Source organism: Varanus komodoensis, unplaced genomic scaffold (genome assembly GCF_004798865.1).
Source record: "Varanus komodoensis strain SLA01 unplaced genomic scaffold, ASM479886v1 scaffold6_4, whole genome shotgun sequence".
Classification (NCBI taxonomy): domain Eukaryota; kingdom Metazoa; phylum Chordata; class Lepidosauria; order Squamata; family Varanidae; genus Varanus; species Varanus komodoensis.
This window is the reverse complement of record NW_025336347.1, coordinates 20,150,931-20,174,065: the sequence shown is the minus strand read 5'-3', so window position 1 is coordinate 20,174,065 and position 23,135 is coordinate 20,150,931. Positions and strand designations below refer to the sequence as shown.

Below are 23,135 nucleotides of genomic sequence, written 5' to 3'. Positions count from 1 at the left end.
TCTAAAACAAAGCAACTTGGTCATGTTTCTGCATTTTCCTGTCTCTGGAAGTACCCTGTATGTCTGGACAAGAAGCCCACATTTATCCACCATATTCTGGAGCTGAGAATGTACAGACCTCTCTCCTGTCTACAAGTCAGCCGTATTTCAGCCGTGCCTCCAGCATCCCTGTTCAACTTCACATGCACATGACCCAGTTATACTTGCACCCCTGCAGTGCTGGGAGGTCGGCATGAAGTCGAGATGCGACTGATGATGCAGCTACAGGTATGACCAGGTGGGCAGTGAGTGTGTGTGCGTGTGGCTGGTGGGAGTTTCTTGCTCCGGCAACCAGCATCAGGTCAGGGACCTCAGTTGGTCAGTTTCAGTGACAAGTGTGCAAAATCAGTTCACTCCAGTCTAACTGTTTGGGGTAACATCTTACAGGCTCATTCATACAAAAGTGCTTAGGACCCCCAATTGTGCACGACAGCATGACTGCTATAGACTGGTTTAGTCCATTAGTAACTTGGGTCCCTTCTAAGTGGCTTTTGCGCGGGTCAGCTGTATCTGAGCGATGGTGCCCACCTGTCCCAGGCAACCAGGCTGCAGCCCAAAGGAAGAGACTTGCTGTCAATAAGAAGAAAGGACCCATCTGTAGGAGCCACACTGCAACCGGCAGTAGCTCAGGGCACCTGCGGGTCTGTAGCCCAGTGCTGCTCAGAACAGGCACGGCCGTGGCAGTGGCCGCCACTATCAGTACCCGGAGAAGCGCACGGGAGCAGAAACTGCAAGAGGCAGTCGCTCCTCAGCTTGGGCTGCTCCCTCCTCCCCTCGCTCGCGACCGGAAGCCGTCCACCTGACAGGCAGCCATGCGTCCGGCGACCACCCCTCCCAGCGTGTCACACTTCAGCAGGCGTCAGGAGCGTGTGTCTTGGGAAGCGGGAGGGAGGCCAGCCGCGCGACCCTCTCTACTTCTAAGATAAAGTCTCCATAGAGTTGGCACCTGGATTCCAGGTTCCGGGGCAGGCGGGTGGACAGACACACAGGTTTTTTACAAAGATGAGAGGTTATGCTTCAAAACAAACTCCCCGGCCACGTGTACACAGACCCAACCCACCAGCTGCTCCGTCAGCCTCTGCCCACCCCGCCCCCGCCCCCCAGGGCTGCGCAGGTGTGGCGCCCCCCCCGGCGATGCCCGCGAGGTCCGTCACTTGTAGAGCAAGTGGACGCGGCTCCCGTCACAGTTGTTGCGCCCCAGCTTGTCGGCCTGCTCGGCCACGAGGCAGCGGACGAGGGGCAGGCTGGGCTGGTAGAGGTTGGGGCCGGTGGCCGCAGACGCCGAGGCCGAGTTGTTGAAGTGGTTGTCGCAGTTGGAGGAACGCCGTCGCGAACGCAGCTGCTGCCGCTCTTTGAGCTGCTGCTGGAGCTCAGAGACGCGCTCTTCCTTCTGTCGGGGACAGCGGGGGCATGAGAAGCAGGGGAGGCAAATCTCCGCAGCACAAGGTAGGGGAGACAGGGGCCAAAATGCAGGGGGAGAGACAGCCCGGCCTGCCACAGGACCACGATGCCCTCGGCAGACGCTTTCGTGGGAAGGAAGAGCAGCTGCCCGGCCAGCAAAACCAAGAATATTCTCCAGAATAGCCGGAATGACGCTTACCTTGGAGGGTCATTATGTGGGCTACTGCAATGAGAGGGGCAGAGCAAGCTTTTTGGGCCAGGGTGTTGAACCTCTGTTGGCCCATGGGCCAGATATCTTTTTGGAGAAGCTTTTGAGATGGAGGGGCACATTTCGGAGCAGGGCAGGGCCAAACTGTTCAGCATGCCAGCGTAGTTTAGCCTAAAGCACTTGCTGCCAGTAAATAAGCCCTCGGAGAGGTGTTCCAACTTCTCAGAATGGGGAAAACTGCCCATAAGCCAGGAAGCCACCGCATTATGTGGGGGCAGAAGAGGGAGCGTGGCCAGAGTGGGACTGCAGGAAGGCAGGGCTGGGACAAGGCACCACATTCTGCTGCCGTGGTTCAGGAAGAGAGCTATAAACAGGAAGTATCCTAACGCCACTCTGTGCACATGCTCAGACTCAAGCTTCCTTTTCATAGAACGCCCTCATTCTCTTAGCATTGTGCGGATGTACGGAAAACATGCAAAGCTTCGATGCAGAGGATAAACAGCCGGGCACGTAGGAAATGCACGCAAGGCTATCAGGACAGACCTCTATTAACCTCCCTGCTCTTCATGGTACCCCAAAACCAGCCATCCGCACCCCATTACCTCCGCAATGATCTTCTCAAGTTCACGGTTCTCCTTCTCCAGCATCCGTGATTTCTCCTCCTCGTTGTTGTTGGTGGAGGAGCCTGTCTTCATGGTGTCCTGCTGCTCCGACTGCCACTCCCCCCGGGTGATGAGCCGCCGCATCTGAAAGCGAGAGTGCTCAGCGGCCTCCCCGGCAGCTCACTGCAGGGGCAAGCAGGGCCCGGCAGCCAGACGGGAGAGCCCTGATGCTGCCCTTTTTGATCATTATTCGTCTCATTTCTATACCATCCATAGCTGGAGCTCTCTGGGTGGCTGATATTAAATGCAGGAAGCACTTTTGGATAAGGAGCAAGTTTTTATAATAAGGCACTGAGACATTTAGTCAGTGTTTCGAAAGCCTTTGTGCAGCACAGGGGGCACAAGGCGACGGAAGGGAGAGAGGGTGGGCCACGGGCGGGGGACTCACCTTGGGCACAAAGAGCACCACCAGGGTGATGTACGAGGAGAAGACGATGGCGAGCGAGGCAAAAGCAAAGGCGGCGTCTTGCTGGCTGCTAAGGATCATGGTGACGGGGGCAGTGATGAGACACAGCACCTGGAGAGAGACCGGGTTTGCACCACTCTGGAAACCTCACGCTCTAGGTCCTACGGTGTCGCAATGGGCAGGAAAGAGGGTGGGCAGGAGAGGCACTGCCGTCTACCGGAAATTAGCAGTTATGTTTTACAGCCCACCCTGTCCCCAGGGCTCAGGACAGATCATGGCATTTACTTTGTTCAAACAACCACCAGCAAAAACAGGTTGTTATCACTGTGCTGTCTCCAAGACAGCCACCTGTCCAGGGCCACGTATGGATCATGACTGATTTGAACCCAGATGTTCCCACCAATCGGCTGCGCGTGGGAAAAGCAAAGCCCACGGAAGGAGAACAGCATGCAGCCCATGTGGCGCAGGAGTGGCCAGACCCAAGGGCACATCCACAGGGGGGTCTCTTCAAGGGCTGGGCTCAAGGCGGAAGTCCCTTGCCACTGGTGAGCTCCTGCTGGCAGAGCCAGGGTCTGGGCCCAGCCAATGACAAATGCAAATCAGAGCTGCTCATACAGCTCTCTACTTGCAGGAAAGTTGGACAAAACTTTGGCTCTTCTCCATGAAGGCCGTGAGGTCAAATGGGCTTGGCGCTCCTTTCACCATGGATCCAGTTCAGTTCCTTTCCTCTCTCCAGCTCAGTCAGCAGAGCAGGAGACACCCAGGCCAGTCATTTGCTCCAAATGCATCAGGCGTGTGCTACTCACAGCCACGTTGTAGATCGCCATGCCCACGGCTCGGTGGTCATTGATCTTCTCGGTGGAAACACCCTTGGTCTCATAGGCAAGGAAGATGCCCAGAAGCAGCAGGAGTCCCTTGAAGCCATAGAAGATACCTGTGGCCAGAGAGAGGTGGTGGTACAAGTGAGTGCACAGGTGCTGGGAGAGGAGGAAGAGTCCAAGATGAACCATGCTGGGGTTCAAAAAGGACAGGCGTGGGAGAGATGGCAGTAGTATCTGTGCTGTATTTACTTTTGATGCATTTGATATCTTACATTTCTCCAAAACATTCAGGGCTATTTTTGATAATTAAAAACAAGATGCAACCATGCATTCAATAATTATTTTTGAAAGCCTTTATGAAGCACCAGAAGCACAAAGCAACTGAAGGATGGGAGGGTGGGACACTTTGCTCCACGAGCTTGAGAAAGCTGAGCCATTTGGCCGGTGTCCCAAGGACCACACTGCAGTCGCCACAAGACCCTCACATCCGCAATGGCTCGCTCTGCCCCTCAACCCTCTGGCACTTCCTTCCGAACCCCCTGCAGCTGCTTCTTTGAGAGACAGAAGACACACCTAGAAGGGCAGTGTCTGGAGGAACCTGAGAACTAGCCCTCCAGTGGGAAGTGGTGCAGAGCACCAGGAAGGAAGACAGCAGCCAGGTTTGTGCTCTGCGGAAATGCAAATTGAGCTTTTTGGTCTATGGCAGGATCAGTGTGGGGGAAACAGGGCTACCGGGGGGCTGGGACATCACTCGGGTGCATCGCATTCAGACCACCGCTGTGCACTCTGCCTCGGAAGAATGCCTGGAGGCTTCAGTGGTGCAAAGTGCAGCAGCCATGCTGCTAACTGGGGCACAATGCCGGGACCACAAGGCAGCTGTTCTGAAGGACCTGCACTGGTTGCCGATTGCTTTCCAGAAACAACGCAAGGACCCGAATAGCTTAGGAAGCAAGACAGCAAAGGGCTGGCTGGCTAAAGGGCCACCTGCCTTGCTATCCACATGCCTGCATATCCAGATCTGCGGGAAAGGTCCTTTTGATGGGCCCTTGTGAAAGGGCTCTCTCCGGCATTGTTCCCAAACCATGGAATCCATTCCTTCAATAAGTAAGATTAGCCTGCACTCTCATATACGCGGTCTAAAGAATTTTTTATTCAAATGGCATTTTAATTGTTCATAGTATTTATTCATTTTATTCTTTGGCCAGGGCGACTTAATTTATACTGTTAATTTATATTATTTTAAGGATGTTTATTTATGGATGTAAGCCGCCCTGAGGCTTCGGCGAATGGGGTGGCATAGAAGCCTCCTAAATAAATAAATAAATAAATAAAGACACATCATTCCAATTTACTCTTTCAAAATGAGCAGTTTTAACTATTTCACTGTTTTGTTAATATTGTTATAAATTGTTGTATGGCACTTGGATGAGTTTCTAGCAGATAAGGTTGCATTACAGGCTAATACGTAAATAAATACAGTCAAGACAGTGGGAATTGTGTGTGTGCATGCAGGAACTTGGACAAATCCAGACTCTCCCAGCTTTCTTGGTGAAGCTCACCAAGCCAAGTATTCATCTTTTCAGAACTGCAGTGCTCCAGTTTGGGTAGGATCAGCACATCAATGTCACTTTTGGGCTCCTCTTTGGTGAATTCCTGCAAGTTGGAGATATGGGAAGGGTCACAGGCTGGGTAGGCAGCTGCACTGCTGAGAAGGATTTAACAAGCAAAGCAGATAACAGACTGAACATGCGTCAACGGCCGGCACAGTGCCAACATTTCTCAGGTTTCCCTTGATGCAGGCCAAAGTACACTTTCCAGCAGCAGACGCACACCTACTCCAAACACAGGTAAATCACGGGCCGCTGGAGATATGCTCTGATATACAAAAGGGATGTGTGGACACAGCTATAGGTGTGCTGAATCCTCCCTGTCTCTGCCACCTTCCTGTTCCAGCATTTTATCTCTGGTTGGTACCAACAGCCCTGCTGAGGGAAAAACAACCTTGCCAGTCAGGTGGCAGGAGCAGCAACACCACTGGCTCGCTCACGTACTTGTCCTGTGCCTGAAAGTGTTTACACCTGGACATCCTGGTCCACACACACCTGACAGACCCACAAAGGCACAATCCCACGGCTGCGAAGTATAATTTGGCCCTCAGCGGAGCTGCGACACTTTTTGCCACAAGTCAATCAGTTTCATGCCAGTTTAAGGGTCCACCATCTTGGTGCCTTCTAGAAGTGGCCAGACTGCAGTTCCCATCATTCCTATGTAACAGGCTACCTATAACATTTTATTTATTGATTTAAAACTTTTATATGGTGTCCCTTATGCATAGCATCTCAGGATGGCTTACGATCATTAAAATCAAAATACAGTTTTGCCAGCGGTGGGGGTGGGAAGGTAGGGCTGGGCCACTCGGCAAAGGTCTCGGGCATTGGCTGGTGGAAAGTCCACCAATAGTTCTGTAAAATGGGAGGGGGTTCACCATTTCCCAGAACTACAAGATCCCTTGAGAAAGGAAGAAAGAGATGCCATGGCATTTTTTTCTGTTTTTCCCACTTATTGACCCATATGCTTTATTTATTCTTTATAAGATTTATATCCTGCCTTTTTTCTTACAAAGAACTCAGAGTGGCTTGTGTCATTCTCTTCCTCCTGCTCTCAGTCTTATTCTTACGACAACAACCCAGTGAGGCCGTCTGGGCTGAGAGGCTGTGACTGGCCCAGAGTCACCCGGTTGGTCCCATGGCTGAGTGGAGACTAGAACCCAGACTGCCTGAGTCCCAGCCCTGCACTCTTAACCACCACACCACACCTGTGAAATATAATTGAACTTAGACACAAAGAACCTGGAGAGGATTAAGAGGAAAGCTATTAGGACAAGCTTCTCCAACACAGTGCCCTGAAGGTGTTTTAGACTAACTCCCAGCGGTCCTGGACATGCTGGAGGAAGTTGATGGTCATTGGAGTCCAAAATATATGGAGGGCATAAGGTTTGGAAAGTCCAACAGACTAACAAAAGATAAAAGCACCAAAGTATTCAAGGAAGTGGCTGCAGGCACTCGGGAAGTGATGGTTCAGTGTTTGTAACTGAAAATACGAAAGCCAATAAAAATATATTAACTACTATATAATCAGGAATCATAAATCCCAGCTGTAATGGGAAGTGGTTAATTATTGGTGAGATTAATTCAAAGAGATTCTATTGCACCAAATTTGTTATGACTGTAAAACCTACTTCTTGTTGTGCTTGCTCAGGTGATACTATTAACATTGTTAGTAATAACAGTGCAAAGGTACCAGAACTGTGGTAACCTTGATCTTCTTGCAACATTAATCAAGTCTTCCGATTCCTCATGCACTGGGTGAACTGTGAATGTGGCAGCGGAAGAGGGATGCTGCACCTTTTCCTTAATCTGAATCACTCCTAAGGCTGTGACTATACCGGCACTGGGGTAAAAAAGGGACAGGCTTCTGTACCAGGTTTTCTACTGCTCTGTCTTTAAATTGTGTGTGGGGAAAGGGAAGCACCAGGAAAACTGACTGTGGATCTCCTGCAGCACATCTGTTTCAGCCTTAGGATGACAACCTGGATTCAGGAAGTGAGCTCCCTGTATTCGTTCCTTTGAGAAGAACCACCTAAATGCCATCTTCCACTGGAGTGTATGACCAACTGGCTGGTTTTCCTTTAAGAATTCTCCTTTAAGAATTCCAGAAGGCAGTGAGGTTCAGAAGGTTTCCAGAATGTCTGCCTGTAAAGCAGGGTGTGCGACTTGTGGCCCTCCAGATGTTTTGGCTTATATCCAGCCTAGCCAACATACCTAATGGTGAAAGATTACTAGGCCAAAGCATCCAGAGGGCTACAAGTTGCCAACGCAAAATACAGAATAGCAATGGGTTGGTAGAAGTCCCACCGTCTGACCTCCAGACTGAGGATCTGAAAGCCACTTCGCATGTTCTAGCACAGCCTCCCCCGCCTCCCCAGTGTCCTCCAGATGTTTTGCACTTCATCTTCCATCAGCTCCAGCCGGCACGGCCAATGGACAAGAATGCTCAGAGTTGTGTTCCAAAACATTTGGAATCCACCAGATGAAGGAAGCTTGTTCCAGAAATTCTACATGGAAGGGGATTTCCAGATGGATTGTTAAATGTGCAGACACATGATTAGAAATGGTAATGCATGCAATGGGGAAGGGCAGCGGATGTAAAGATCAGTAGACAGAAAAGAAAGCAAAGGTCTGCATTACAGGAAGCTGATTTAGTTGTGTCTTGTGCAATCATCTAATCTGCAATGTGCTGCTGGCAAGGAAGCCAGGCCGTGAACCAGGCCTACGTCAGGGAGAGCATGTATGTTAGTGATGAGGCAGAAGACGGAGCATGCAAAGGTTCAGATGTGGGCAGCAGACAGGAAGTTTATAGGAGACTCTAGGGATGCTGTTTTCAATGAAGAAGAGAGAGTGGGGTTAAGAGCATGTGGTGGGGAACAGGAGGAGGCATACTGGCAACAGGGGCAAAATGGTGGAAGATTTTCTGCACAGTCAGTTTCTTGGGATATGCTTTGTCTGTGTGTGCACCTTTGTTAGCCAGCCTTCTTTTCAGGTCAGGTTGTAAATGGAAGCGAGTGTGGAGAACCTCCTTCTGAGAATGCTGTCGGTGTCCCTGGAAAGACTGGTGTGGGGCACCTTGGCTGCCTCCAAGCGGAAGCTGCTGGTGCAGCCCTTGCAACTTTTCTTCCTTAATAGGTTTTGTTCTGGTAAGAAAAAAGGCAGGAGCAGCGGTGGGGGAACGCAAGAGCTGGACCCCCACACTAAAGTTCTATGAATAAGTTGCAGAATAAAAGCCTCGTCTTGGGAAGCAGCCCCTCTTGCATAAACCTAAACTTCTGTGGGCATACTGCCATTGTTCAGTGGTGGGTAGAAAGGCGCTCTACTTATGCTCAGTGGTGTTCTTGAGTACTTCACCTACTCTAGGACTGGCTTCCCCAACTTGGTACCCCTTCAGACTGTTTGGAATTCAACTCTCATCAGCCCCATGATCAGGAATGTTGGAAGTCGTAGGCTAAATCATTTGGGGTGTGTTGGGCTGGGAAGATTGTTCCAGGAAAGTGGTGGTGAAACTCTGGCATGTGTGCCACAGCGGGCACGCAGAGCCCTCTGTCGGCATGTGAGCCAAGTCGCCCCGCATCACCCCAGCAGCCGAGCATCAGATAACAGCGCACACAGGGGCCATGCGCATGCTCGGAAAGGAGTAGCGGCACCAGGCGATGACGTCACGAGCCGCGACTCATTCGCCGTGACTCGTCTGAGCTTTCGCATGGCCGGTCAGTGTGCTGCCAAGGATGGATAGATAGATAGATAGATAGATAGATAGATAGATAGATAGATATTTGGTTGGACTGGCTGTGAGTTTTAATACATTCATTTTATTAACACAAGATTTTATCTTTGAGTTTTCTTATGAAAAAATGAAATTTAATATCTAAGATTTAGCAAAGAGATGTTCTAATTAAGAGACTTTGATTCTTTTAATGTAGTGCTCTCCCCCTGGCATATTTGAATCTGCAGCATCATATTTAGTTGTTTGTGAAGAATTTATGAAAACTGAAACCTCAGTATTCGGGTTTTATTGCCGTGTGGGCACTTTGTGATAAGTAAGTGGGTTTTGGGTTGCAGTTTGGGCACTCGGTCTTGAAAAGGTCTGCCATCACTGGTCTAGGACTTGCTATACCACATACTTTGAAGGATCCTACAGTTTAGCCCTTCCACTAATTAAACCTTGGATACAGAATCTCTCGTCTCTGGGGAAGCAGCCCAATTAGATCAGTCTCCAGAGTCTGAAAGGCCTGCCTGCGACTGCACCACAGACCTCCCTTACCTCCGTGGTGCGCTTCAGCGGGCTGACTATCTGCCAGATGGCCAGGATGACGAAGTCAAGCCCCACCAGCAGCCCAACGGTGGCATAGAGCTTCCAGGGTTCCAGGGTCTGGAAGGAAAGGCAAAGAAAGAAAAGAGGAGAGCAGGTCTGAGAGGAGGCGGCTGGCACTGACTCAGCAGGGCCTGCTGAAACATAGAGAAAACATCACAGTCCCCAGCAGCCATACTCCCTGAGCATGCTAGCCAAAGGCCCATTTGGTCAGGCATGTTTTCTTGGTATGATGAAGTACCATATTTATACAAACCCTTCAATTTGCTCAGTGCTTTACACTTCAGGACACAAGAGAGTGTTAAGTGCCCTGAGAGCCTTGCTATTGGGTGGTATAAAAATGAAATAAAATAAATAAGAGGACAAATCTCTGCCTCATGGAGCTTACAGTCTAAATTTGACACCGGGGGCGGGGCAGGAAGTGAGGAGGCAGGTCTGAACACTGAGGAATGTTTGTTTATTCATTGAATTTCTAGACCACCCACTAGCCAAAGCTGTTTCAGTTGCGTGAGCTGGGCCTTTAGTGACATGCTGAGTTACCAGTCAACTACAGCTCCCATCAGCCCAGGGCACCATATCTCAGAGGAGGGTTGATGGGAGTTGTGGTCCAAAGCATATGGAGTACACTGAGTTGTGTAAGGCTGTTTGAATGTGCTAGAAAGTTCCAAAACACCTGGAGTCCATCAGCATCATCAGGAAGGCCCTGCAGTTAAGTGGCGGAAATGAAGATGCTGTGCCGAAGGACGCATAGAGAGGGTGGGCTCTTGGGAGGGGGGTGGTTAAAGAAAACAAGCGAGGTGGCACTGCACAGGTACTCTGAGAGGCAGTTCCAAAGAGTGTGCTTGTTTGCTTAAGGGAATTAAATACTGCACCCTCACTGACAATGTTGTCAGGGAACAAGAACACACAATATCATAAAAAAACTAAGAAAAGCCCTGCTGGGTCAGACTGAAGGCCAACCCAGTCCAGCACTTCATTCCCACAGTGGCCAGCCAGCTGCTCACAGGATGCTTCAACTCGGATAAGGGGGCAACAGCCCCCTCCTACCCAAGCCCCCATGCAACTTGTGTATGCAGGCTAACTGCCTTTGATACCAGAGGCAGAATACAGCCATCTAGACTAGGCACCCATGACAGCCTCCTCCTCTTCCTCCATGAATTTGTCCAGTCCCCTTTCACAGCTGTCCAAAAGGGTGGCCATCCCTACTTCCTGTGGCTGGGAATTCTGCCCGTGCTATGCGGAAAAGGTGTTGAGCACTAGGCTGACATTTTCGGTGAGCTCAGCACCACCGGCCCAAGATCCCTGTCTTGCTCAGTCACTACTGGCTCAGACTCCATCAGCATATATTGAAGTTGGGATGTTTTGCCCCAGCCTTGCGTTATTGAACTGAATTTGCCATTTTGATGCCCATTCTCCCAACTTGGAGAGATCCCTCTGGACCACCTCACAATCCCTTTGGGTTTTAGCCATCCTAAATAGTTTGGTATCATCAGCAAACTTGGCTACTTTACTGCTTAGTCCTGGGTTGTTTTCAAGGAGTTATAAATGACCCAGAAAGCTTTGGCTATTGGGTGGTATAAAATTGAAATAATCTGGATCATTTGTGAACAGGTTGAAAAACACAGGTCTTAATACAGAAACTTGTGGGACTCCACTATGTATATCCTTTCACTGGGAGAAATTGCAAGCAAAACAATCAAGCAAAAACAATATGAAAACAGTAAATTCAAAGAGCATTTATTCAATTAAGAGATTATAAAGTCCTGGAAGAATCAAAAATATTTTTGCCTTGTTTCTGAAGATAAAATGGAACACATCAAGGAAGTCTCCCTTATTTAGGACTCAGCCCTCATATCTTTTGGGATGACTATCTCACCTGCTTTTTTTAGAAGAATATGGGGTGTGGAGAACTTGATTTGATTAAAACTGGATGAGGGGTGTGGGGGTGGACATGTGGATGTCATTAAGAGCCCCCCTGCTTTCATTTGAGCACATTCTAGAAGCATGACTAGACTATTTCAAATCCACATAACTGGTTATGAAAACATTCTCAAATGCGCTCATCCAGAATGAAGGAAACCAATTACCACAGAAATATCACAACATAGGTGCTACAAAAAGACATAAAATATGTAAAAGCAAATATTTACCCTGTTAAGCATGTTTTCTGTTTGAAAAAAAGGAAACATTTCACCCTGATGGAATAAGTGGATTGGTCCAGAACAGTGAAAATGGCCCCAGACACTCTGAAAGTACCGTTGCCTGGATTAAAGCATGACTGGAAGAATGGTACAAGTGGAACAAGAAATTTAACATTAGACGGGGATCAAGGTTACCTATACTAGAAGGTGTGCAATAAGCATCAAGATGCCCATATAAATTTACATCATATGGAGATTCTTAATATACTATATATCTGTGGTTCATAGTCTTAAGAGTTGGTGAAACTCTTGTTAAGGCCTTCAACAAGCCAGGGGCATGAATGCAAAAGCATAAGCTCCTTCCCTAAAGAAAATATGTGCCACATGCTCCCTGGACCTGTGAATGGTAAAGTAACACCTGAAATGAGTTATATGTTATGAACCACCTCTCACTCAAAACTCTTTAACCTACAGACACACCTGTCAGATAGGACAGACAAAAGACTTGGTGAAGTAAGAAACTCTAATCTGCATTAGCTGTTCTCCAGGGAGAACAAGGAAGCAGAGATATTTTCTGGTTACTGTCCTCTGCAATAGAAGACTATTATATTGTGAACACCCCAAAGTACCCAACCTAATATTGCACTTACTCATTGAAAGAATGTTACATTTCTCTCTTTGCGTAGCACCAACCAAACTTTGGCCCAGTTTCCCTGTCACAACCACCTAGGGGTTTTGGAACAAGCAAGCAAATGAGCTCGTACACTCAGCCTGTTCACTCCCGCCTCTAGTGGTAGCAGCTACACAAGCTAGGGGCATTCTCAGGCTTGCTGGAGAAGAAACAAGCCAGAATTCCTAGTTCAGGTATCATGACAAACAGCCCAGGAATGGAGCATTTATGGGTTGTTTAGCTGTTCATAGCAGGAGCGCACACGTGTTTGCAACAAGCTGAGATTTAAAAAAGCAGCCCTGGGTGGTTGTGATGTGCAAACTGGGTCTTTCAGTGCCTTATAAATAATACTGACAGACAGACAGAGACAAAACATCTCACCTTACGTCTTTCTTTCTTCTCTTCCTTCTTGGTGAAAACGGTGTGCACCCACCAGATCTTGGTGAACATGCTGCCATAGCCCAAGCTGAAGCCCAAGCCCAAGAGCCAAAGTCGAGCCTGCACGGGGAGTCGAAGGGACAGTAAGACCACCCTCTCTAGCATCATACTGCTTCTAGCCTGCCTAAGAACCAGCAGAAGAGCCGGATGAAATATTTTAAATTCAATAACAGTCAAACTGCTGGAAAGAACGGGCCTGGAAAGAAGCAAGTTGCAGCGGTGGTGCTTGTCATATATATTTGCTCCAGAAGCCTTTGTACTCTAGGCCTTTGGCAAGACTCCTGCCTCAACTTAGATATCAGCTCCTTTGCGAATGTTTCTCCAAGAAGATACTAATCTTCCACACTCATTCATTCCTCCCGCCCTCTCTCTCTATTCAGGCTGATATGCGGCTACTTTTCACTAAACCTTTAACTGACCTCAGAGCCTGCTGTTGTTAAAACAATGTGAGAAAGGTTTCATACCTTTAGTCAGGAAAAGCAAATCATAGAAAAGCAAGTCAGGAAAAAATATGCATTATATGAGAAGGAAGGAAGGATAGCTGCTTACTGTACCATTGCTTATATGTATGCTTATGAAGTAAAAAACTAAAGATGACATGATGCGGTGTGAGAAATGAACACAAATAAAAACACCGCAAATTTAAAACACTGAACAGTAAATCTACGGAAAAGAACCAGGGGGTATCCTATTTGGAGAACTTAGGGAAACTGCATCTCAGCATTGCTGACAAAACTATGAAGTACATAGAAACAGAGTGAATCAGAAGGGGCCTCCCGGGCCATCTAGTCTGACCCCTGGCTCCAGCCAGCTCTGCTCACGACATGCCTACCATGTACATGTACTGCTCCAAATCATATCTGGGAATTTTGGAACATGAATGCTTCATTGTTAAGAAATCCTGCTCTACATTTCTCTTTGGAGAAAAATCCCATAAGCCACTTGTTAGAAATCATATAAATGTAAAAGCCAGAACACAAGGATTTAAGGATATATTGCCAGTCTTCATACTGGCTTTTCTGCACCTTTTTTCTACAAACTCAGAACCGTCATTGGGTGAGATTTTTAAAATGCATAAACAGAGTTTAACTTTAAAAGCATTATGAAATGTGTTCTGATTGCATTAAATGCTGTGCAGTTCATCCTTTTATATCAAATATAGAGATTGCTTGAGATGTTAAAATAAAAGAGGAAAAGACATGCCTAATCTCAGAGTCCTTTCTGTATTTTCTGTGGCAAGGAATGAACCCACAATTCATGGCCGCATTTGGAAAATGGCATGGGATACGTTACCTGCTGATCATCCTAAACATAGGAGCCCCATCTCATGGTGTCCTTGTGTGAGGACTAACTCTATCACACCTTCCCCATATACTTTTACCCCTGAAACTGCTCTGCCCCAGCTGTTTTCTCCCAGTGATGTTCTGGGTCCAAAAGTAACACATGCTGGGGGAAAACGGCTGGGAGGAAGTGTGTATGGCAGGGAGCAGAGAGGCAGCCTTTCATTTTGTGTTGTGCATCGAATCTCTTTTCCATGTATTTTTATTTATTTATATTGTGATTTATATCCTGCCTTTTTCCTACAAAGGGCTCAAAGCAGCTTACATCATCTCTCCTCCTCCATCTTATCCCCACAACAACAACCCTGCGAGGGCTGAGAGTCTGTGACTGGCCCAAAGTCACCCAGTTGGCTCCATGGCTAAGCGGGGACTCGAACCCGGATCCGCTGAGTCCCAGTCTCATGCTCTTCACCACTGCACCATACTGGCTCTCATGTATGGTCCTGGCAAAGCCATAACATAAAGTGACTAGACACTGGTATGCCCACCCCACAAAGCAAAGGGTAGCAGCAAAGATATGTGTTGGAGCAGTGCGGCAATGGAACCCATTCCCTAGGGAGGCTGTGGGCTCTCCCACACTGGAGACATTCAAGAGGCGGCTGGACAAACGCCTGTCAGGGAGGCAGGGGTGGGACTCGCTGGCCTTATAGGTCCCTTCCAACTCTACTCTTCTATGCCTCTATATATTTCACAGCTGTAGTCTCTTTTCATTTGAAAATGTTTTCTTTTTAAGCATTTAAAAATAGACCAGCCTTTCACTTTCCAGTGCCAATGCTGTCCCTTATTTCATTACGACAGACTGGAGGTGCTGTGACTAAAAGCTCACCATATTCCCTGATAGTCCAGGTTGCGGATCAGGTTCAATAATCCTACAAAGCTGTCCAGTGTGGTTAACCCCATGATGTACTTTGTAGTCATGCTGGAGTTGAGGGAGTCACATGCCACGACCTTGCAATGTAGCATTGTCTTGGTATAGTGCCTTTCGCAAGTTGTGGGGAGCGAAACCACCGCCAGCCTGCATCATGTCCTCTCTACTATCAGTCAGGGCTGAGAATAATAGCTGATCATTTATAATTGCTTAATGAAAGAATTAAGACTGCCACCTACTTGTCTTTATTGGTGAAGTACAACAGTACATACCAACATCACATAGATTATCCAGTTCCTAGTGCTTAATCAAGAGTTTTCATTGCCTGAAAGAGTAAATAATATTCTGAAGTATTGGGCTGGAGGAGTGTTGCTTGAACAGAGATTCAAGGGACTTGTAAAAGCCCCAGATAAAAACTCAGGAGCCAGGTTGGGACTAGTTGAATCCCAGTCTCAAAACTTTTGAAGCAAAGGGCACTCTCTTTAAATTGCTCTCTCATGTCTCTTTCTAGCCCAGATCAGATGCTCAGCTGCATGCAGAAGCCTTCCATACAGACACGTGGCACTCTTAAGTGTTTAGAAATGTTTAAAAAACAATTATTATTTCCTTCACAGCCTCCCGAATTTCCCTAATTCAGCCTCCCCCAACCAGGTATTCCAAGTACTTTGGACCACAACTGCCAGGATTCCTGACCATTGGCCAAAACAGCTGAAGCACAAGATTTTGGAGGGCACCAGGTTGGGGAAAGCTCCTCTAATTGGAAAGTATTTCCTCTAATTGGAAATTCTCCTTCTGCTATTTATTTGCTGGTTTGACATGTACTCCACTTTTCTATCCAGAAAATGGCACTCAAGGCCACTTACAAGCATAAATAAAACTAGAGTAAAACGAGTGTGTGGGGACACGCTGGTACTTTCAAATCTTTGATTTTCTCCATCCATTTCTATGGGCAACTTCCGCTTTTCTCGGGAAAGGACCACCAGTCCGACCACCCTGCTGAAGGCGGGAGATCCAGAGCTAAACCACAGCCTCTGCTCGAAGACCTGCGTCCTGGATCCAGTGGGGTGGACAGGCAGGCAGGAAGAGACACAAACGTCTGCTGAAGCTGGAAACTGGCGCTGTATTGTGAGTCTAGACATAAAGCCAACATCCAGTCACAGGATGCCGCATGGCGCTTGCCCCAGGGCAGCCCAGATGTACCTGGCAAACAAAGGGGAAGAGGTCCTTGCTGATGTGGAGGCCATCCAGCCCGAGCGGGAAGACAGCTGCCTGTGCCAGCGCACACCCCACCGCCGTCATGTTGTTGAGGTACGGTTGTGAGTTCTGGATGTACCTGCGGAGGGGGGGAAGCTGTCAGAGGCCCAACGTGTTGTATCCCGGAGGGTTCTTCCGATCCAGCTGCCCTCTGTGCCCAGGCTCCTTGGGGGGAGAGGTTATAGTCCCTCGCCTAGCCTGCACCCTCCCACACGTCGGGCGCCGCGGTGGCATCGAGAAGAGGGAAAACTGCTGCCGTGCGACCCACGGGATGTGGAGAAAAGCCTCTGCAGAAGGGGCGGAGGGTGCAGCAAAGCCCCAGGGCATCCCCAGACAAAGGCATGGGGCACATCAGCAGCATTCAGAACAGTGGAAGCTGCCTTGCACCACATTAGAGTTAGGCAGACCTGGAGAGCTTCCAGCACCAAATGGAAAGGAGAGACTTAATCTCAAGATGTAAGAAATTCAGTCCTTAAATTGTGAGACTTTAGGGCACAGCCCTGTGTATGTTTAGTCAGAAAAAGGGGCCACAACTACAACTTTAGTTTTTACATCTTGAAACTTAAGGCACCATCCTATGTATCTTTAGACAGAACAAAGGCCTACAACTCCCAGCATGCTTGGCCAGCTGGGGCAGGTGTAGGCCATTTTTTCTGCCTAAACATGCACAGGACTGCACGTTCAGTCTCTTACGTTTAAATCCATCTAGCTCAGTTTCATCTACAGCAGGAGTAGGGAACTAGCAGCTGTCCAGATGTCGCTGGCCTACACTGTCTATCAACCTTGATTATTGGCTATGGCTATGCTGGGTTGAGACTGATGGGTGTCAGAAGTTCAGTGTTTGGAAGACCACAGGTCCCTGGTCAACTCTGACTGCCAGGGGCTCCCCGGGGCTTCTGGCAAGAGTCTCTGCCAGCCCCACCAGGCCTGGAGGCACCAGGGGCTAAGCCTGGGCCCCTCTGCACGTGCAGTGTGTGCTCCACCACCTTCTTCCTGCAGCAGAGGAGTGGCCCCGAGGGGCGATGGTCACCCACCTGACGTGCCCATTGTACATATTGAAAGCCAAGCAGATGATGGCCAGCAGGATGCCCACACTGGACAGCACCGAAACAGAGATGAAGAGCTTCTGGGAGAGGTACCGGAAAGTGATGATGACCTTTGTGTAGTCAGCAGGTGGGACCCCCCCTACAGGATGCGGAGGAGGAGAGAGAAATGCAGGAGCTGAACACCTCGCATGCATTCCCATCACTAGGATCATGCCCCCCACATTCGCTCCCCATGGACCCCCCGTGCCCCTTCCTTTTTGTGCTCCTCGCTGAAGCATCCCGCCGTTCGCTTCCACGAGATGTTCTGGAGGCGAGACTACAGGGTTCCTCCCACTCCGCCTCGGGCTGGGATGGGCATGCCTGCATTCCTCAAGAACGAGACCTCTGCACCAGGAATCCTCACGCCTTTTCACACCCAGGGTTCCCCTGTAGCCCAAACGTGCATCTAAAGAGCCACTTGATCTTTTGGTTACATATAAACAGTGAACAGCGCCAACAGTGGCATTGTGACTTATTTATATATTTCTATGCCACCCAGCAGCCAAAGCTCTCTGGGTGCTTTACACAGCCCATAATAACAGATGATAAATATATGATAAAAATATCATAAAATCAGGAAAAATAGCTAAAGTTTAAAATAGCTAAAAAACAGATAATAAAAACAGGCAAGAACAAGGAATAACAAAAGAGTGACTCTGAAAAACACCTGGTAATCCTTCTCAAGCCCCTGGGTTTGGGTGAAAACCTTTTCATTTGGTTAAAACCTTTTCATTTGCCCAGGCCACAGTGGGGAGGTTATTCCATAGAGGGGGGGCCGCCACCAAGAAATCCCCCCCTTGTGGCCACCCTCTGCACTCCCGTTGGAGCTGGCACTCGGGGGAAGCCCCCAGAGGTTGAGCGCAGTGTCTGGGGACATCGCAGCTGGGACAGGTGCTCCAACAGGTATTGGAGCCTAAGCTGTGTAAGGTTTATATGTTAAAATCGGCACCCTGGATTAGGACCAGAAGCTTGCAGGCAGCCAGTGCAAAGGGGCCAGAACCATTCTTTCATGTCTGCAGGTCCTGGTTTTAATCTGGCTGCTGCAGTCTACACCAGTCGCAGCTTCTGAATTGCCAGCAAGGGTAGCCCCATGAAGAGCGCACCAGAATACCTCACTTTAGAGGTTACCAGAGTGTAGAGTACTAAAGCCAGGCTTTCCCCAGCTTGTTCCACGTAGCTCCAAATTGTCTGCACATTAACTGGTAGCAACTCTTCTCCAGGGTTTCAGTCAGGGATCTTTCCCCTACTTGGAGAAATTAAGAGCATTTCTGCATACAAAGCGCCTGCTCTTACCTTAGAGCTACAGCCCATCCTATTACAGGTTTGGCCCATCTTTCATCAGTGGCCTGAGCTTGTCTCAACCTGAACTCTTGAGCTGAAAGCAACCCGAGCTGGTTCTATGGACAAATAATGTCTGTCTGCTGCTGCTGCTATTACTGCAAGCAAAGCATCTAAAATTCACTAGACACTCTGCAAAAGTTATTGACAACTGGTCCTGCCCACAGGGCTGCAGCCGAAAGCGACCAGCTACTTCTAGATCCTCAGATACTTAAAACTGTTTGATTTTCCAGAGGGCTCTGCACCCCCACCAAAAGGAGGTTCCTCCCTCTCTTACCAATCCATTTTTCATTGTTGTACCAGGAGAGGTTATCCTTGGTGCTGTCGTAATAGCCAATCTTCTTATAGACACCATCTGTTGGCAGAGGAAGGCACTTCAGGCAGTAGATTCAAGCAGGGGCTTGTGGAGGATGATGAAAAGAACTACAGAGGATCTGGTTTTCTAGCTATTTAAGTACTGGAACTGGTAACAGGTCAAGCTCAATAATAAAATCATTCTAGGCTAAGGCAATGGGTAATTTGAAGGGTGGTGGTCAGGAAATATAATATGCATCGTGCAGGTCGGATATTGTGTGCCTTAGTCTCAAGCAGCGAATAGCAAGCGGACCCAATCCAAAACCACAATCAAAACCACCATATGCTAGAGAGAATGACTGGCTGCCTAGCAGAAAAGTGGTGGAAGAGCTCTGGACCACTCAAGCTGACACAGACCTGGCATAACCCTTGCTCACCCTGAAGCTGCTCAATGAGAGTCCAGGCCATCCGAGAGCCACTGGCGTCAAAGACCACGTGTCCCTGGTGAAAGAGGGGAAGTGTATTAATTCAGTGTCCCCCAAGATCCAGCCATGCTGGTGGGAAGTGGAGTCCGGATCCTCCACTGCCTCCCTCCAGTGCTACGTGGGAAGAAGCACCAGATTCCTGCATGAGATAACAGAAGCACCACTGTTTATCTCTTGTGCAAAGGAGTGTCTATGAAAATTATTTATTGTAGCACTTATATTCTGCCTTGTTTCCTTTTGAAAGGAACTTAAAGGAGGTTGACATGGTCTCCTTCCTCTCCTTTCTATCCAAACAAACCCCATGAGATAGGTGAGGCTGAGTCAGTCCAAAGCGGCAAAGTGGAAATAGAACCAGGATTTGCTGAGTCCCAGCCTTTACTCCAACTACTATATAACACTGGCTCAGTGGATTTGCAATGACAAGATCTGAAGTTGGAAAGCTGTGGTCAGTTCGATCATACGTATTATGTTCTACAATTTCACTCATGCAATATCCTGGCTCAGAGTCTTAGTTTTCAGGTAGAATTTAGGTTCCTGAATATCTCAACTTTCATTTTTCAAAAAGGTCATTCAAGCCTGTAGCCATCACTGTTATGAAGACATTTCTGAAAATGTACAAGCACTTTTTCCCAAAAGATTCTGCAATTATAGGCAGAACAAGTACAGTTTCTGTGCCCCACTTGGAATATTGATCCCTCTGCTATGTTTATCCTTCTCTCTTTTCCTACCGTAACAGTGGTGCTTCTTGGAAGCCTGCACAGACACATGTGGTCTGCAAAAATGGAAACAGTAACTCTGGAATGGAAATACAAATTCACCCATTCGAAGCAGAATACATGTATTTTGCACAATTAAATTAATTGCCAAAGTAATATTCTGTGTCAGACTTGCCTGCTGCTGGGCAGTAGGAATCCTCTGTGGGATAGGGGATGCTCAGGAAATAAAACTCATGGAGCACTTACCGAGACTCCCTCAAAGGCGGAGGAGTTGAGTGCCCGGTAGATTTCATCCGTGATGGTCCGGTTGTTGTAATTGAAATCTTCAAGTCGCAGCCCCTTTTTCACCAGCTCAGCCGAGGTCTTATTGAGCGCAAGAGCGAGTGCCCAGATGGCATCATACGCCAGCGGGGCCTCCTGGAAGCCCCCAGTCTCTTCTGGAGTTTTTTCCACTCGCTTTGTAAGTTTATCAATGAACTCCTGCGATGTCTGGAGGTGGAAAAGAGCAAGTAGAATTACAACCTTGCACAGAAATTAGTAGTAAGGCTGATGGAAAATGTATTCCTTTTGATCAACATTTTCAAAATAGGATTTTTTTTTTTGTATTTATATAGAAGCAACAGTGAAATTCCCAAATAAACAACAGGACACGCAAATTTTATTACTGAATTTTGAAAATAAGATTGCCTGAAATGCTTATTGTATTCTGTTAAATCACTGAATACAAAGAACCAAAGTCTATGTTTTCAAAGGGTGATAAAGATCTGTAATAAATAATTCCTCCAGAAGCAAGTTCTTTGCTGCTGTTGTTTTTTTGTCCTTATTTTTAATGAGACAGTATTTTTGTTAACAAGGCTGCCTGAAATCCTCCAAGCTCAGAGGATTAAGGGGTGGCATCTTAGGGGTGGCAGGAGAAGCGTGAGGGTGAACATTGCTTGGGTGCTCCTCTGACTGTGCAAAACACACAGTCGATTTCAGCCATGCAAATGCTTTGCTTGGAGTATGAGGAGAGGAGGTGGGGGTGCTTTGCATTGTTCCCCTCAGTGCTGCAGCCAGCAGGGGTCTTTCTGCTCCGGTTGGGCTGTGATGGCAGGGAGGGCAGTCCAAATCTGGAGTCCAAATGCCAACCTCAGGGCCAGTTTCTGAGGTCAAACCTGGGACTCCAGTTTCCAATCATCCTTGGCCCATCTGGACTCTTTGTAGTGGCCACGGGATTGTGCCTTAAAATACTAAGATGCCATTTTTCTGAGAGGTTCTAAGTGGCTTATAACAAAGATACTGTTTAAATACCGGCAATGCAGTATTAATGTTGCATCAATAATTATATAAAAAGAATTACAGAAAACAATGTTTGGATTGTTGATATTTGGAATACCCTCCTACAGGAACTACCACCTGCATCAACTCTGCACTATTTGAAGCACTTGGTTACAATGCCTTTTTGTTTGCCCAGGCATTTTAAATTTAGATTTTTAGGAGGTGGAAATAGTTTTTATGCCCCTTTTATTATTCTGAACATTTATTTTTTGTATAAAGTGCTCTGAAATCTCCTTTTGAATGAATTGCAGCCCACACATTTAAAAAAATGAACTAAACGTAAACTTAGTCAAGCCTGACAGAAGAGCAACCTTCTCAAACACTGGCCAGAGAGGTAAATCTCCTTAACTCTTTGGTAAGAAGGTAGCACAAGTATAGGGAAGGTGGCAGATCCGGCTTTAGCCAAGTAGACCCATTGAATTCAATCATAAGTAACTTAAACCCCACTGATTTCATTAGGTCTACTCTCAGGATGTGTAAACGTGGATCCAAATAAATATACAGTGGTACCTTGGCTCACGAACACCTCAGTTCATGACCAAATTGGGTTGCAAACAAAAATTTTATTAGAAAACTGACTTAGGTCACGAACTCCGCATTGGGTAGCGGCCCGATCGCAGCCAAGTCCCCAGTGGTGGGGCGGGGGGGGGATGGTGGAGATCACACCCATCTTTCCTGCAGGGGCTCAACCGCAATCTCAGCCATCTCCCCTCCAGCATGATAGCGCCCGTCTCCCCCTCCCCCGCCCAGTGCGCCCAGTTCGCACCCACTCTCCCTCCCCCCGAGCACGCCGGGATGACGGGCGTGAGGAGATGGCCACACTCGTGCTCTGGGTGTGTGGGGGGAGATCTTTGTTCTTCTTTGTCACTTTGCTTCACATTTTTCTGATTAAAAAAATAGTTACAGAACAGATTAACCTTATTTACATTGAACCTTCATGCCCAATTTGGATCAGGACCAGAGTCCAGGAACGGATTAAGTTTGTGAGCCAAGGTACCTCTGCAATTACTGCAACACTGTGGTTCTGGCTGTCCTCGTCTGGACTTGCTAATGTGCTTCAAAGATGGCACAGACTGCGAAGCCTTTGGGCTAGACATCGACTGGGGAGTGGACTCACACACAGGGGTGGCGGGGATTCCAGGTCATGTGAAGCAGCCAGTCACCTGATGTTGACCAAGAACTAACTGGCCAACCGGTGCAGCTGGTGCAACTATTAAGAGCAAAGGGCTTCCTTTGCCCTGGGGAAAGAGCACTAATATACAAGCAGAGTGCATTCCCTTTGCCCCCAAGCAAACAGAATGAATCTGTGGAGTGCAGGTTGCCAAGCCAGAGAGCGTGACCTGCAGTCGTGCTTGCAAATCCCAGCATTCTCTCCCTCCCTCCCTCCCTCCGTCCAGGGTCTGTTTATTCATTTTATTTGTTGAAGATTTCTGTGCACCATTCCCTCGGCGCACTGTTAGCTAAGCCTTCAGTGGCCCTTCCTCACCATATTGGAGATGCTGCGGGTGTTCTCCGGGTTCAGCATCACGATCTCCGTCGTGATGTGCCCCTCCACCGCCTCCCTCATCTCTTCCTCCGTGCAGTTAATGTTCGCGTCTTTGATGCGGAACCAGTTGTCGGCATACCAGCCAATCAGGAACCAGACGTATTTCTTCCCGAACAAGCGCTCCTTGTAGACCTGTGCCAAAGGAACGTTAGCCAGCGAAGAGGGCAAGCTGACCAAGGCCTGG

General features: G+C 48.1%; 1 protein-coding gene across 1 annotated transcript in view; it reads right to left on the bottom strand.

The window, feature by feature from the left end:
• Nucleotides 1-1,189: 1,189 nt before the first annotated feature.
• GABBR1 (gamma-aminobutyric acid type B receptor subunit 1) overlaps nucleotides 1,190-23,135 on the bottom strand; it is a 152,666-nt gene continuing 130,720 nt past the window's right edge. The window contains exons 11-23 of the mRNA XM_044451720.1: nucleotides 22,892-23,083; nucleotides 20,335-20,577; nucleotides 19,325-19,388; nucleotides 18,871-18,948; nucleotides 17,205-17,355; nucleotides 16,117-16,249; nucleotides 12,652-12,768; nucleotides 9,412-9,519; nucleotides 5,097-5,190; nucleotides 3,523-3,650; nucleotides 2,699-2,827; nucleotides 2,251-2,394; nucleotides 1,190-1,429 (exon numbers count right to left, since the gene is read on the bottom strand). Of these exons, the coding sequence (XP_044307655.1) occupies nucleotides 1,190-1,429; nucleotides 2,251-2,394; nucleotides 2,699-2,827; nucleotides 3,523-3,650; nucleotides 5,097-5,190; nucleotides 9,412-9,519; nucleotides 12,652-12,768; nucleotides 16,117-16,249; nucleotides 17,205-17,355; nucleotides 18,871-18,948; nucleotides 19,325-19,388; nucleotides 20,335-20,577; nucleotides 22,892-23,083 (1,821 nt within the window). The remainder of the gene's footprint in view (nucleotides 1,430-2,250; nucleotides 2,395-2,698; nucleotides 2,828-3,522; nucleotides 3,651-5,096; nucleotides 5,191-9,411; nucleotides 9,520-12,651; nucleotides 12,769-16,116; nucleotides 16,250-17,204; nucleotides 17,356-18,870; nucleotides 18,949-19,324; nucleotides 19,389-20,334; nucleotides 20,578-22,891; nucleotides 23,084-23,135) is intronic.